This window comes from Haliotis rufescens, unplaced genomic scaffold (assembly GCF_023055435.1).
Source record: "Haliotis rufescens isolate VD_foot unplaced genomic scaffold, xgHalRufe1.0.p SCAF_5, whole genome shotgun sequence".
In the NCBI taxonomy this organism is placed as follows: domain Eukaryota; kingdom Metazoa; phylum Mollusca; class Gastropoda; order Lepetellida; family Haliotidae; genus Haliotis; species Haliotis rufescens.
Window position 1 is genome coordinate 54,511,784 of NW_025964223.1, and position 16,613 is coordinate 54,528,396.

A 16,613-nucleotide genomic window follows, 5' to 3' on the forward strand; every position below is an offset into this window, starting at 1 on the left:
ATGTATGTGGGTCTCACCAAGGACGCGAAGGGTGTGATTTACAGCTCTCCACAATACCCCACACTTCAGAATCCCAGTAAGAGGGAAGGGATCAGTACCCCCGGGATCGTGGGGAGCTGGAGCGGGAGGGGTCTCTCTCGAGGCGGTGTGAGTATATTGACATATTTTGCGCTCTCGAATGAATGACAGTATTTCCCTTTGGAATATTGGAAAGTGTTGACACCCCATGACTGGAGAACGAATGGGAAGACTTGATAAGACAAGCTTGGCGTGACAGGTAAGCTTCCAGACGCGTTAACGGGTCAGGGAATGTCACTTGAATACTTAGCACAGTCACGTACAGGGAAAGCGAGCATGTTTGAGACTACATGGGGTTGGGGGGACAGGGTTTGGGGCTGTCATTCTTAATCACATGTGTTTTAAAGGATGTCCATCAGCCTTCATTTAGAATATATTATTTTCTCAGATGGGTTCTTCTTTATGAACATGCCACAACATAAGTTTGTGATTGAAGAAAGTGAGTGAGTGAGGTTTTACACCGCTTTTAGCAATATTCCTGCAATATCACGGCGGGGGACACCATAAATGGGCTTCACACATTGTACCCATGTCGGGAATCGAACCCGAACACTTTAACCACTAGGCTACCCGACCGCCCGATTGCAGAAAGGTTTTTTTTTGCAGTCACATATTAATATGTAGAGCAAATAAGGAATTCATCGCTTACAGGTTTGTGTAGTAGTATAATTAAAGTATTTGACATTATACACGATTTAACCACAAAGGGTACTCTATAAGAAAACATCATAAATTATATATGCATGTTTGCCTATTTTTAACAAATCAATTTTTAATGTGCAGCAACGTTAGATACCGTGCTATTACGTCACAAAACGAGGTTTCAATGAAATGACGTCGTTGTTAAAAGAACGTGAGCTTCCCATTTGATTTTGACGTATAAATGAAATTAATATATGTTTTGTTTTTGTAAATTATAATATCATTTGACAATATGACCACACGTCTCGGCTTCGACGCTTGATATTGAAGATAGACGTCGTTACGTAACTCCCCATACACGTATGACAGTTCGAGTTGCGCAATGAACACGAAGTCTTCCTAGCAAACATGACATATACTTAGTCAAAAGACAATGAGTGGGTTCGTGGGTAAACTATTTGAGTTATCCCCAATCAGAGGCATCTCAGTGAGTGAATGTCGTTAAACAACGCAGTCCGCAGTGCCGGAGCTACATCCCGACGACCAGTAAATAAATAAATGTTGTCCAGAGACAACAGTGGCTGAAACATGAGCAACGATACAGGCAGTCGGGGAACTTGGACAAGAATCTGTCAAAGAACCTGACCATCCGATCATCTGGTCGGCACTAACATGGAATACTGGACCTATACTTACTGGGAATCCTCACGGGTACAGACATCTGATGGTGGGGGTCTTGTAGGACATGTGGACCACGGGTACATACATCTGAAGGTGGGGGTCCTGTAGGACATGTGGACCACGGGTACAGACATCTGATGGTGGATGTCCTGTAGGACATGTGGACCACGGGTACAGACATCTGATGGTGTGGGTCATGTAGGACATGTGGACCACGGGTACAGACATCTGATGGTGGGGGTCCTGTAGTACATGTGGACCACGGGTACAGACATCTGATGGTGGGGTCCTGTAGGACATGTGGACCACGGGTACAGACATCTGATGGTGGGGGTCATGTAGGACATTTTGATCACGGGTACAGACATCTGATGGTTGATGTCTTGTAGGACGTGTGGACCACGGGTACAGACATCTGATGGTGGGGGTCCTGTCAGACATGTGGACCAGGGGTACAGACATCAGATGGTGGGGGTCTTGTAGGACATGTGGACCACGGGTACAGACATCAGATGGTGGGGGTCTTGTAGGACATGTCGACCACGGGTACAGACATCAGATGGTGGGGGTCTTGTAGGACATGTGGATCACGGGTACAGACATCTGATGGAGGGTGTCCTGTAAGACATGTGGACCACGGGTACAGACATCTGATGGTGGGGGTCCTGTAAGACACATGTATCCTAACAACCCATGTAAAGGGAGTTACGGCGTACCAAAATGTCACCAAAGCCTCCTGGTTAAGACGTTGGATCACGGTTCCCATTTGGCACAGTGTGTGATGTCAAGTTTTGCAAAAACCACAGTTTCACTCATCTTCCCTAGGCAAGGGAGTTAACTGACTATAAAAGTCCAATTTCCACCCTTGCCGAACTAGGCTGGCATTATGGAATTATATTTTGGCTTGACTAACGAGTCTATGCATAGTCCAATCAAAATCGCCTAACGAAATCGACATCCGGTTCGTAAACTGCCATACATATTTCGGTCGTTTGCAGGATTTTCAGAGCACGTGTACTGCAAACTCGACGTGAAAAGATAGTTTCCAAATCATTTCATGTTTTTAATCAATGTGCTCACGTGAGTTGGTGCAATTTGCAAAGTAAGACTCGCTTTATTACAATATACATTTTGATAAGGGCTTCGCCATTTTGTTTCAAGCAAATGTAAGTGATATGAGAGGTGGAATCTGATTGGTTAATAGGAGGGACATAAAATTGACATAACTCGTAATAGCCACTGGTGGCGCTACGATCGAGCCCAGAAATTCCAGCCTAGTTCGACAAGGGTGGAAACTGGTCTTTAACAGTCAGTTAACTCTCTTGGGGAAAATGACTCTCACTCATGTCAGTTAATACAAAAGTTTAAGTTCAACTTTCAGGCAATATGATAAATAATATATTTGTCACAGTCAAGGGACATCTATATTAAGTTAGTGATTCAAATTGTTTTACCCTGTAATACATATGACCAGTTACTGAACTCCTAGTGAACCGGGGATACGGGTGGCCGGGTCGTTAAGGCGCCGCACTCCTTGTGCATAGTTACGTCCCATGGGCACGACAGAAACGTCTGGTCGTGAGTTCGAATCCCGATTCGCCCCGATTGTTTCTAGGTTAGTCAGCACCATATCCGTGCTCGTTGGTTTCACATAGTGGTAAACGTCTGAGATCTGAATCACATCATGGTTTTCTCCCACATGAAGCTGACACGCCGTGATACAACTGGAATACTGTTCAAACTGGCCTGAAACCAATCTCACTCACCTTGTGAATATGTAGTAATGTTTAAAGTCTTGGGATAATTGTCTCTAGCAGAGGGCAATAAAACATAAGAACCCTTAACTTTTTAGCCCACTAAATTCAAAATGTAAACGAATATGCCGAAACAGATTCCATTTGGCGTAGAAGGCACAAAGTGATGGTAATTATTGGTATAAATTGTCAATGCAAGAGAATAACCATCGATGCTTATGATCACTGGAAAGTCTGGTCCAGACTCGATTATTTACAGACCGCCGTCTTATAGCTGGAATGTTGCTGAGTGCGGCGTTAAAAACAACAAACAAACAAACCATCCCAGATTTTCTGCCGAAACAGATTCCACTTGCCGTAAAGGGCAAATAGCCTAGGAAATTATATAAATGGATAACTGAAATTCCTTAATGACACCGGATGTTCGTAAAAGGGCACGCATGTGTGCTTTACCGGTAGCACCCAATAAGGACCCATTTAGACAAGGCAAATTTCATGTTTGTTAATGTATATGTAAGTGATCGGTAAAATACATATTATTGAAACTCTTCAATAATCTCGATGAACAACTTTCCACCTCATGACATAGTCCATTAAAGAAGTACGGCTATTCTGTTGAATGTCTTTGTTCCAAACTTCATGAACAAGTCTAACCATGATTGAGGAAATTTGTGAGTGAAGTTGATCATCCATGAACTAAGGTTACATACATATAGTGTAGATAAGCATTCGGGTTCACCCGATTCCAATGTCGGTTTCCATTGCACCGTGAACAAGTTGCCAAACGGGTCCATCAATTGATATTGGGATTGTTTTTTTTAATACTAGTAATCAGTTCCCAACCATCTTTGAAAATTTATACTCACAAAAAGATCGTTCAATCTGCATGTTCTAAAAAGAACGTAATGGGGACCAAAGGAACTTATTTGTCATCCATTATAACCACCCGGTCCCCAATGCCATTGGTTCTACGAGTAAAAGGTTCTAGGGTTCTATTTTACCCCGGAATCTATACGGATATCCTCACATGATACAATCAGGGATTAAAATATGTCCCGCGTTATTATGAATAATTATGAATAATGTACATCAAGTTTTACAAAACAAATATTGCTCCCTTGACAAGCAGAAATTCCTTAAAATTAAATTGTTTGATAGGCATTACTTAGAAGTTGACGGATGACAAAGTTAATGTTGTTGGGAAAAACACCAGCTCTCCCCCTGCTTTCAAGGAGGGAATTGTAGTCTGTCGATCGCACAGTCCCTCAACCATGGTACGTTACCTAGTCCTGCACCATGACCGTGGAATATATTTATTTTATGAAAAAAAATAATCTAGAAATGCATACAAAAGCAAGTCTAGCCAGCTCAAGCTAGCTCTATTCCACAGCATAGGGAATTTTTTATTATTTTTAGAGTCAAGAAGGATATTGTGTAATATAAGATTTCAGACACTAAATGTTCAGCCCAAACTGTAATGCTATAACTGTCCCTTTTTAAGCAAGTCTAGAGGTTCCGGTTCTTAATTTCCCATCTCACTGGGGCTCCTTTTTAACTGAAATGTTGCTGCTTGTTTCTATCAAAATAGTGTAGTGACCGCAGAACTATTCTGTCCATAACCGAAATCTCAGGCCTAACCACTCAAGAATAATAAATGGTCCCTAATACTGACACTTACCAAAGGCTACACGAAGGTACCATGGGCTGTGACGTATTGGAAAATACACCCACGTCAAGGTTAAGCATACAACTATTATTCCGATTATACGAAGTTGTAAAGTAACCATTTCAAACAGCAATTATAGAAATGTTAAGATATGATCATATTCATGTGTATAGTAAGCGTGTAATCTGCCATCTAAAAGACCCACAGCCTAAATAATCGACCGTGTTTTCAACACTACAAACCATACAACCCAATCTGAAAGCGAGTCACGCCTGTGAATGTACAGCAGTCATCAACTCTCACCCCGACAACCATAACAAAAGTAACCCGAGCACTGTTCAATACTCTCCCCTTTCAACGCCATGAACAACGGTGTCTCATAAAAACAGGAATACGCTGAAACGGTACCCGGTATCCATGAAATATAGAAGCTAAGCATTAGCAGGGGTGCTTTCTCCAATTGTCTTCTATAGGAGACAGGCTGTTGGTAATAAAGAAGGTACTAAGCTTGACGTAGTGGGTTATACTACGCGAAGTGGGCAACTAAGTGTTTCTAAAGATAGAGATCTTGCCAGTGAGTCGTGTGTTCGCTTTATCAGCGAGTGTCGGGTAACAGTGAAAACGAGATTCACAAATCTAGCGGATACGGAATAGCTAAGCTGACAAGAAGGGATTACTATTGAGCGACTGTATTGGTTCAGTAGTGAATACGTCCCTGTAGATATGAGATGAGGATTTTTCACAAACGAAATCGGTGAAGGTAATTCATTTTGGTTTGTTTCCTGTTTGTGCTTTGTATGCGAATATTCCCTTGAAGAGCTTTGTGAACAGGGGTCAGTGTGGGTATCGGTTTGGGAGATATATGTGCGTGACTGGCCATGTATGTGGTCGCTTGATACTTTATCCACACACATATATCACAAGCGTGCCTTAGTGTTTGTTTGGAGTATATATTTGTTTACTTATCTCGGATATGGTTAAGGTAGCTGTCACGCTCTGGTATTTGAACAATAACATATATTATCAGCAGATTAAATATTTCATTCCTTAATGTAAATAATATTCAATGTGAAACATGCTCAGTCCATTCTGGTTGTATGTATAATATGACAGGTGTAGGAATATTCAAATGTATTGATCAATGTTGCATCAAGCATTGTCACATGCTCGTATGATCAAACTATCCAGCATAAATGATTGCTTTATTAGATTGATGAATTATATTAAGAATATAACCACCCCTTTCTATTAACCTTGATATTTGTCAAAATGCATGTAAAAGCGATGTTGATGTGATACGTTACTGAATAGGTGAGGTGAAATGGGGTTTAACGTCGCGTCCAAGATTATTGCACTTATATAGCGACGTGCATGCACGTGTGTGTGTGGCTGCTTGTACTAGTCCGGACTGATGCCGATTTATAGTGCTAGCTCACTGAGATACCATGCCGCAGTTTAACATGAATACCCTACTCAGACACAGTATACTGACTCCGAGCCGACCAGTCCTTGTTTTAGCCCCTTAATGCCGAGCGCCAAACAGGGTTACAACAAGTACCATCTTTTAACGTCTTTTGGTATGACGCGGTCGGTGATAGAAACCCCGGACCTTCCGCTCTCCGGGCGGACGCTCTACCACTAGACCACGGAGGCGGTCCGTTACTGAATAAGATCCTTCAGAGCTCTATCGTTTTGTCACTGGAGATGTGTTAAAAAAAGACATATTCCGCGTATTGGACACCCGTCACACCTTCAGATCTTAACATTTGTATAATTCTCATAATTACACATTCAATGTCACATCCGATAAAAGAGAATAATGTAATATTTATGTGTGCCATTCTCATAACATCCCGTTTAAATAGTTTGTAATATACCAAGTGTCTGTTGACATCGTGACCCTCTTCATATGAGTGAGTGAGTTTAGTTTTACGCCACTTTTGGCAATATTCCAGCAATATCACGGCGGGGGACACCAGAAATGGGCTTCACACATTGTACCCATGTCGGGAATCGAACCCGGGTCTTCAGCGTGACGAACGAACGCTGTAACTACTAGGCCATCCGACCGCCCCCTCTTCATATGAAGGTTGAGGGAAACGATGCAGGATCGTAAAATATTTGGCAGTGTGGCGGTTAGCGTACAGCCGTCACTTAAGAACGACATGACGCCATGAAAATCAGGCAACGATAATCTTCGCCGTTTTTTCCAGTATCTATGTAGTGACACGTCTGCTACATTGGAGTTACCAGTTAGAATTGACCCCAGAACTTCATTGCTTGTCGACAGTGGCCACAACATTGGATCAGTGACGTGCGTTTAATCGTACCCTGACAGCGGTGGTCGCTGTTAATAATATTAATCATTGGTTTGTCAGGTCCATCTTTGCTTATTTACAGTTACCTGAATATTGCTGAGTGCGGCGTTAAACAATAAACAGCTTACATATATTCAGCCCCGAAGAAACCCCAGTTAGAATACATCCCCATCTATTGTCTGTCGAAAAAAGGCTACTAAATTGGATCGATCAGGTGGTCGGTATTTTTGTTGATATCGTGTGTTCCTACCCCGATGACGTTGCTCATAGCATACACCACTGGTTTAGCTCGCCCTGACTTCAATATTTACTTTTACAATGAACGGTGGAGTAGGCAAGTGGTTAAAGCGTTCGCTTGCCACAGCGAAGACCCGAGTTCGATTCCCGACATAGGTACAATGTGTGAAGCCAATTTCAGATATCTCCCACTGTGATATTGCTGGAATATTGCTGAAAGCTGAGTAAACCCTCTTACTCTCTTCAATAATTTCTTGTGAACGCAAATATACTTGAATACTGCAAATGCGGGGTATAATAAGAAAGAAAAAGCCCAACACAACCTACATTACCCTGCTCTGTATGTTATTAAAGAACCTCACCGGCAATTATTTAACATCCGAATCAGTTTCAGCTAACAATCTCTTTTGAAATGTTAATGCTGAGTTAATGGTTATACCCATGCGTGGTGCCTGCTTTGTATAAAATGAGTGCAAACACTCCCGTTCGTCAGTCATGCATTGTCATCAATTTCATATTCCCCGTCATCAATTTAATATATCCCCAATTCCGATTCATTTTATTGTCGGATCATTCACGCTATTACCCACACAAGCTATTTTTATGTAGATTTTCATGCAACGCCAACGGCTTTAAACGCAATCCAAGCATCAAGGTCACTGAAAGAGTCTAAAAATCGAAAACTCAGTAGGCTTAATAGGCATGTCTTTATTATCAAGCCGAATTTATTCTTCTCGATTTCCATAATCCATTACGTCAACCTTTGCCAATTTATTCAAACTGCATATCCGTATACCGGCGTTACTACCCACCCCCAGTTAAACGTCTCGAGTGGGGACGTTTAGCGAACGCGCACCTGCTTCAAGTGTCAGAGATAACAAAGTCGATATTTGATCGATCTGTTATCAATAAGAGGGCTTAGTGCCGCCAATAGCTCACATGAGTGAGAGTTGTGTAGTGGACGTATAAGACGTCAGTTGAGTATGGCCCAGCTCCACCGTTATCTCACAGAAGTCGTATAGTGTCAGGTCGACCCTATTGCCCAGTGAGCGGCGTGTGGTCAGCATATGTGGAATGGACAGAGGGAGTATTGTGGACACTTTGTTTTAGTGATCACACGGGACGCTGTTCAGACAGGTAGGTTACGCTGCCCTATAGGAAGGGACGAGGTGACTCTAGGCTGGGCCAACTTGCACATGTAGTCCTAGCGAGTTTGATTCAAGTCATTCAAAAATCGATTTCCCAAATGTATTATCTATGTCACACGTTGCAGCTAAGACGCGGCAGTGTCTAAGTGTGACCCAAGTCACCTATTAAAAACTCTAGGGGGAATCTTTAAACAGGTTGGTTGGTTGGTTGTTTAACGCCGCACTCAGCAATATTCCAGCTATATGACGGCTGTCTGTAAATAATCGAGTCTGGACCAGACAATCCAGTGATGAATATCATGAGCATCGATCCAAGCAATTGGGATCGATGACATGCATCAACCAAGTCAGCGAGCCCGACCGCCCGATCCCGTAAGTCGCCTTTTACGACAAGCATAGTCGCCTTTTACAGCAAGCATGGGTTGCTGAAGACCTATTCTACCCGGGAATCTTTACGGGTCCTTTAAACAGGGCCCGGCATCCTAGGGCTTACTTTAGTCAATAGAGCAAGTTGTGTTGTTGCATAGTCTATTAACATTCGTGATTATGGCGCGTCGAATGTATACAATTACACCAACTAAACAGATTGGAGAATGAGAGACAAGGCGTCATCTGCTCCAAGATCTGCTCCAGTTCTTAATATCGTTATTTGGGTCATGTGTGAACCATTGTCTCTATTTGCTAACATCGACTCGTTTACATCAAACAATATGATTTATGTATATTTTGTGTTTATGGGTTTAACAAATTCAAGTTTCGAATTCAAATTCTGACACTTATTTGTGTATGCCTTTGCATGTGTTTGTGACTTGTGTAAACCGTGGGGCAGGATGCGCTTTTCTTGTCGCCAAACACCTGGTATCATCACTATTTGATAGTGATCCATAAACATAATGATTATATATCGGAATCGTACAATCTGACAATGGACTCTGATTATAGCAGATATACCTCATGATTCTGGACAGGGTTTTGCCACTTTTATTTAAAGGAGTTACAGACGTACATTTGAGATGTGGCTCTCCTTTTGAACTCACCATACATTAAAACAAAATCAAGCTACCCTCTGTGGTATGTTCCGAATCGGGAATCTATGAGGAAAACGCTATGGGACAGTCAGTAGCTCAGTGTAGCGACAAGCCACAATCCAATCGTTTGTAGGGCGCAGCATAGAGATACGGGTACCGCAGCTACGAGTAGTATGTGATATTCCAGTAGATTCATTAACAAGTAAACAGTTAATTAACAAGTGTTTCAATTTCAGGGCCAGCCTTCATTGTTGTAGACGGTGCACATATGGACACATGATTATTAAACTCCCAGTCCCCATTTAATGAGCCTTGGCAGTTTATTCTTAGTGGTTTTATAGTCAAAATATAAGACCTATCCGATGTTCGATGCGAAACGCAATTGTTATGACCGTGGCTTGTGGTCCTGGGTTTTCTTGACTATGTGCTGTTTGATCCGGGAATAGGCCCAACAACTTCTGTCTCCATTTGGGCAGCATTGCTGAAAGCGTCTTCCTCATTCTATTCGTGACCGCCTCCGTGGTCTAGTGGTAGAGCGTCCGCCCGACGAGCGGAAGGTCCGGGGTTCGATCCCCGGCGGCGTCATACCAAAAGACGTTAAAAGATGGTACTTGTTGTTACCCCGTCTGGCGCTCGGCATTAAGGGGCTAAAACAAGGACTGGTCGGCTCGGAGTCAGTATACTGTGTCTGAGTAGGGTATTCATGTTAAACTGCGGCATGGTATCTCAGCACTATAAATCGGCATCAGTCCGGACTAGTACAAGCAGCCACACAAACACATACACGTACATGCACGTCGCTATATAAGTGCAATAATCTTGGACGCGACGTTAAACCCAATTTCACCTAATCTCACCTCATTCTATCCGTCAATTGTTCTCTCCCCACTCTCCCTGTCTCTTTCACTCTTTCTCTGTCCCTCGCTCTCTCTGCGTGTGTCTCTCTCTCTTTCTTTTTCATGTATTTGTTTCCTCATTCATGCATGAGCGCAAATCCTATTTAGTTGATTGTGTACTGCCACAAAACTACGTTGTATATAGAAACCCACTGACGTGCCTCCATACTCAGGTTCTCAGTCACCCGCTTGTATCAATTAGCCATCGTGATAAGAGTTTATTAAGCGTGTATATGTTTGTCCCGACAGCCGTTGTGGGTTGCCAATGTATTGTGACAATCGATCTTGATACGACCATCATTAATAGTGACTACCTTTCACTGACTGTTGATATAGCCAGTCGAACTGCTCCCGTACACCATCAATCCCTGCCTGTGTAGAGCGTTTGTGCTAGATATGACTGACATAGTGATCCCAGGCCAGACATAATGTCTTTAAGTAGCCACCAGTTCTGTGCACTGTGTCTACCGGTTTATCTCTCGCACAAACCTCTTTTTTCAATTTGAATCATTAGACCTAATCTGAGTCAAATGTTTATCTTGATATATAGAATTGGACTAAAGTACGTGGCGTTAGATGTCCAAGTGATTTAAGCGTTTGTGCCAAAATAATTCCAAATTTCTAAATTGATGCATCTGTGACAAAAGGTATGTCCGATGCAATTCCCTAGTTTGACTTGTGCTACATGTTCCCGTGTTGTTTCACACAAACAATTGACTAGCCTTTGCGTGTGTTTGTGGCAGGTGCCCTTTTGCGAACACCTGGTATCCTCCCTATTTGACAGTCATGCATTAACACCTGCTTATGATATGGTCGGAATCGTACACTCGACTCGGCTTTTTTCAGAGATTTATTGTGGCCATTGAAAGGGTTTTGCCGCATTTACTTATTATGCAGAAGGTAGGGTTTGGTTTTACACATTGGTAACGAGGCGTAAGACATACTGAACCTTGTCCTTAAAATGCCAATAATTAAAGCTCTAAGGGCAATGGTTTTAAACACTTATTTTACTATTAGAGTTCGATAAACTGTTGATTGTAGGTTTGAATCCCAAACTGGGTCTGATTATTATACTCGGTTTTTCATTATTTTACCTGTGCTTGATTTCAATAGGGCCGTGAAGGTCTAAAACGTTCACCCCTTTCTTCCAACGCTAACCTCACACGCCGTGTAAACAATTGAAACAGCGCTGAAAGCAGAGTTAAACTAAGCTCATTTACTCACTAAAGTGTTAACCATAAAAGTTCACATTCAACAGAAGAATATATATCAAAGATATATGAAAACGGACAAAACAGGAGAACTGAATATTCAGCGGATGTACACACGCTTTACGCTGCAACGCCTTAAAACCCGTCGACATACAACTCTGCTTGAAGTCATGCCAAACACATTCAAGTGTCCAGCCAACAAGCTGTTGTTACGTCGGAAAACCATTTTTCATATGCTTAATAACTTCATAATCACAACCTCGTGCGTTTAATATGCTTAGGCGGACTTAACCCCGTGTGGCCATCCAGAAAACAGCCTGCTCTTTGCTTATGAATCTGGCATAATGCATAATCCATAATAACACAACACCCCCGTGCTGCTAAGACTGACATGATCGTATTGACCCGTTAATTCGTTTGTATTTTGCCACTAATGTCCATACATTGTAAGCCTCTTTTCTTGACAGGTGTGACCTGTGCTGTAAGATCTGGCGCTGGACAGAGTTGGAACAGACGTCTGGATTTCGTTTTGCATGGGTCAGCTGCTTCAGTCCCCAGCACGCGGTTGACACAGATGCATTCGCAACGTTTCAGTATTCACACATGGTACGTTTTCAATAGACTTTGGTAATACCAACACAACCAACAAGACAAACGTCTCTGTGAACAGAACCACCATGAGAACCACCCATGTACACTAGTGGGTCATCTGAACGCACGTGTTTACCTTAACGGTATGTTGAAAATGGATATCAAGGGTTACCCTGACGGAGCCGCTGCTTGTTCCTTTATTTCATCCACCTGCTATTCTAAAGGTACAAACGTCATTGGAAATCAGCAGATTTGAAATATCGCTTTGATTATTGTTTTGGATAAAGCCACTATGCCAGCCAGGGAAAACCCCAGTTACAGCAGCTCTCGTGTCCAGCGTGCCTACCGCATCAACGGCATTGAGCAGAGCCGTCTTCATGGGACGCTCCATCTCCTGGAGAAACAGAAGGTCCACCAGACAAGGCTGACCAATCAGGACATCAGGATGGTGTCCGTGTCTTTGGACTACATCCAGTCTTCCAGCGGGAAGAGTCCGGAAGGAATGTCCCCAGAGAAGGAGAAACTAAAATCCGAGTCTGAGGATGAATCTGATGAAGAGGACAATGAGCCTTGCTTTATGTACGGTGAAAGAATTGTGAGTAGACGTGCTAGAAGGTTCAAACGGCCTCAGTCGGCGATGGATAGGAGTAGCAACCGAAGGGAAAGTGTGTCCTCTGTTGTATCTGATTCCATGACGTCACTTCCGCCCCGACCTCAAAGCACCCCTTCACGTCGACGTCCGACAATGACGTTTCAGCTTTCTAGCGGGGACGAATCGGACAGACATTCGGATTCTGGTTCCGAAAGGACTGAGATTTCTAGTTGTGGCCGTGCTACTCCCAAGTATGAATGGGAACGGGATACATCTGACATTACCAAAAAGATTCTTCGAGCACAAGCCGCGAAAAGAAGGGATCCTCGCCGGGCCCTCCCCCAAGCTATTCGTAGACACAGCGCCTTTAACGACATGCCTTCCTCCACAGTATCCCTCTCCCCGGCTCCGTCGCGATCCCCGTCCCCGAATCTCTACCCCCCACGCCGGTCATCCGCCTCACCATCACCTGGACGAAACGCTCGACTGTCGGAGATCCTTAACCAAAGGCGTCCAACGATGTCAGCAGTTGATTGGAGGAACCATCTGACTAGAAATCAGACGTCGCCGATGTCTATAACGGCGGCAAGGCAGTTGGCTAGAGACGATAAGATGAGGGACAATGAAAACGCCCGCAGCAGGGTACAGGTTAGAGTGGCGAGTTTCATGCAAGACTACCCACTACGGAAACCCAACGGTGCCACATAACTCATGACTACGGGAGTTGTTTGTAATACGGAAACCTGTGCTCAAGGCAAAGACCATTGTCCGAACGTGACTGTGATAATTATAGGTACCAAAAGACACAGTACATACCATCCTCGATGATACAGTGTATTATGTCCCTATTTATATTATGACAAATACCCTGGACCTATTCACAAACGTCACAGCGGGGGGTGTGTGCGTGTGTGGGAGGGGGCACGTGACAGGGGACCCAGTCGGCTAAGGCGCCGCAATTCGCTGTGTAGAGTTGCGTCCCTTGGGCACGCCAGAAACCTATGATTGTGGGTTTGAATTCCGGTTCGCCCGATTATGTTTGTAGGTTTGTCAGCACCATACCCGTGCTCGTGGGTTTCAACGAAGTGGTAAACGTCTGAGACCTGCATCACTTCGGGCTTTCCTCCCACATTAAGCTGACACGCCGTGACATAACTGGAATACTGTTAAAAGCGGCGTTAAACACAACTCACTCACTAATTTCACCGTTGTGTATTTCTCAGAACGAGGCTATGGTGGTCAATGATCTGGGGTATTTATCAGAATAGAATGGCGATATAATAACCTGGATAATCAAGATTGGATTGTTGCGAGACTTAGTGCTTCCTACTCGTCTTTGGCAGAGGGCAGATTGATAGTTGTGGATTGTGTCACTATATAAAAAAACACCTTCCTGATTTGCAAAACGTTACATGGGACGAAAAGATAATCTTCAAGATAAACAATCGAACACTGGGTGGATTGGTGTGGCAGTGCGCAATGTGAAGTGAATTTGAAGTGGAGTTTTACAGAGTTTATGAAAGAAGCTACACGCCGGAATTTAAACTTATTGTAAAATGATTGAGCCAACAAAATCCGTACATATGAATACTTGAGTAGAGCCGTAACGATTGTTGAAAATACTTTAATTGTTCTTGCTTCCATACACGTTTTCATCCCTTGAAAGAATGTCACTAAGAAGAATTGTTACTTAATAAATAGAGATTATTCTACGAGTATGTGTGTCATACAGATTTTACGAAACGAGTGTCAGAATTCTTGAACTTCCCGAGCGAGAATCCCGTTATATCAGTATGAGAATGTCATGATTTTCTCTTTAACTCGGTTATTTCTAACCCTATGGGTAATAATAAGCATTTATTTAAGAAAAAACGACGAATGGGAGTTGTTTACCGTACAATAAAATGTTTTATTGTACGATGGACAACGACCACAAGTCGTTTATTTCTAAAATGCGATATCAACACTATGTACAGCCTCTTTAAGGATGTTGATAAAATGTACAAGCTTTAAATAATGATGACTCAATAGAATCCGACCGCGGCAACGTCGGACAAGTCCATTTTATGCACAGGTGTGTATTTCTCACACATTCTCACAATCCTCACGTCAATTACCTGTACCTTTTCTCCTGTACCGATTGTCATATCTCTCCATGTTTTAGAAGCGATCGTTCGGCCATAGCGTTTACATTGCCCAGCTGCCTCTATGGGGAACAACTCACGAGACACTCCCCTCTCAAAAATAACGTCGTCAAAAATACAACGTCATCAAGTTGCGAGCGAATGTTCGAATCTTCATAAATGACGTCATGATAGAACAATGTTTTATCGTGAACTAAACCACGCTTCGTTTTTCACTGTTCTTTGCGATTTATCGCGTAGCTATCATATATATTTATATAATTATAATGTTTCCATGTTATATGCTTCTTAACAACGACTATGAAGAACGCGCCACGGAAATACGAATCTGTTCAATGTCTGTAGAGAGAGTTTGGGGATATGTCTACTCAGCAAATATCCAGAACAAGAGAGTCAAATCAAACGACCAAGTGTGTTAGCCTTGTTTATTTATTTACCAGGTATGACACTATTTATCACGTGTTTTAAAGGATACATCTGTCTCGTTGATCTCATTGTTAATTATGATTACATGTAAATTGAGGATTATATTTCAAAATAAACAATATCAAGGTCTTGTCATTATGTCATCTTTATTTAATATCAGCATATGTGTATAATTAACATTATTATGTTATTAGCTACCAAACCAACAAGCATGTGTCTATGTAGATCTGAACGTTTTAAAGATAAGAACGCGCACTCACACCCACCCCCAAACACCCGACCACTCGTCATCTTATTTACCCTCTTTGCAAACACCTGGTGTCATCACTGACTTTCGGTGATCCATTCATATAATTTTCATCACTAATTTTCTTGTCTTTGAATGGCATTTAGAAGTGATGCACATAAGGAAGAGAATCTATGGATGTCAACTTCTTTATTATGAGGAAACACAACGTCTCGGAGTATAATAGGCTGGCTTCCAGTTGTCCATAACCATCCGCGCTAATTACTGTAAAGTGTTGGCTTCTATTGTCTTTTGCTAATCACCCATCAGCGGCAATTATCTGTCGACCTCCCTTGTTAGTTTCCACCTTTTGTTATCTTATTACTTTTGTTGTTGTCCTTACATGTACATATATATGCCGGGCGGTCGGGTGGTTAATGCGGTCGCTCGTCACGCCGACATGGGTACAATGTGTGAAGCCCATTTCTGGTGTCCCCAGCCGTGACATTGCTGGAATATTGCTAAAAGCGGCGTAAAACCATACTCACTCACTCACTCAGTCTCATATATATATGCTCTCTCCCTCATAGCATGCTTTCGCCTGATGAAGGAGTAAGCATATACTCCGAAACGATGTGTTTCCTCACAATAAAGAAGTTGACATCCATAAATTCTCTTCTTTACTTAGTCTAGTTTTCTTGATACACCCAATGGAATCTGTTTCGGCAGATTATTCCCTGGGGTTAATGTTTTCTAATTATAATACCAAGGGATGTAGAAGTGGCAAGTTTGCTCGTGATGAAGTATTCACCGAATCGATTCCTAAAACGGGTTCAATACGTGACGAAGACTGTTAGTGGCATCGGCGTAATGTTGCTGCAGTAGCCCCCAGGGTGGCCTACAACACGGTCGCAGGCTGTGTATGGAGTTGTAGTGAGTGAGTGAGTTGGGTTTAACGCCGCTTTTAACAGTATT

At 42.7% G+C, this 16,613-nt stretch overlaps 1 protein-coding gene across 4 annotated transcripts; it reads left to right on the top strand.

The window, feature by feature from the left end:
• Positions 1-17: 17 nt before the first annotated feature.
• Positions 18-13,908, top strand: LOC124125941. Of its 4 annotated transcripts, none has more exons than XM_046489378.2 (2): positions 18-147; positions 12,127-13,908. In XM_046489378.2, exon 2 carries the CDS (start codon positions 12,543-12,545, stop codon positions 13,548-13,550), a length of 1,008 nt encoding a protein of 335 aa, XP_046345334.1. In that variant the 5' UTR covers positions 18-147; positions 12,127-12,542; the 3' UTR covers positions 13,551-13,908. The 4 variants fall into 4 exon arrangements, with proteins under 4 accessions (XP_046345334.1, XP_046345326.1, XP_046345317.1 ...); XM_046489370.2 differs by having other exon boundaries at positions 22-277; XM_046489361.2 differs by lacking the exon at positions 18-147 and adding an exon at positions 5,413-5,581.
• Positions 13,909-16,613: the final 2,705 nt, after the last annotated feature.

Bases quoted from the DNA above. Each gene is read 5' to 3' on its own strand.
- LOC124125941 (XM_046489378.2), top strand. From the start codon at position 12,543: ATGCCAGCCAGGGAAAACCCCAGTTACAGCAGCTCTCGTGTCCAGCGT.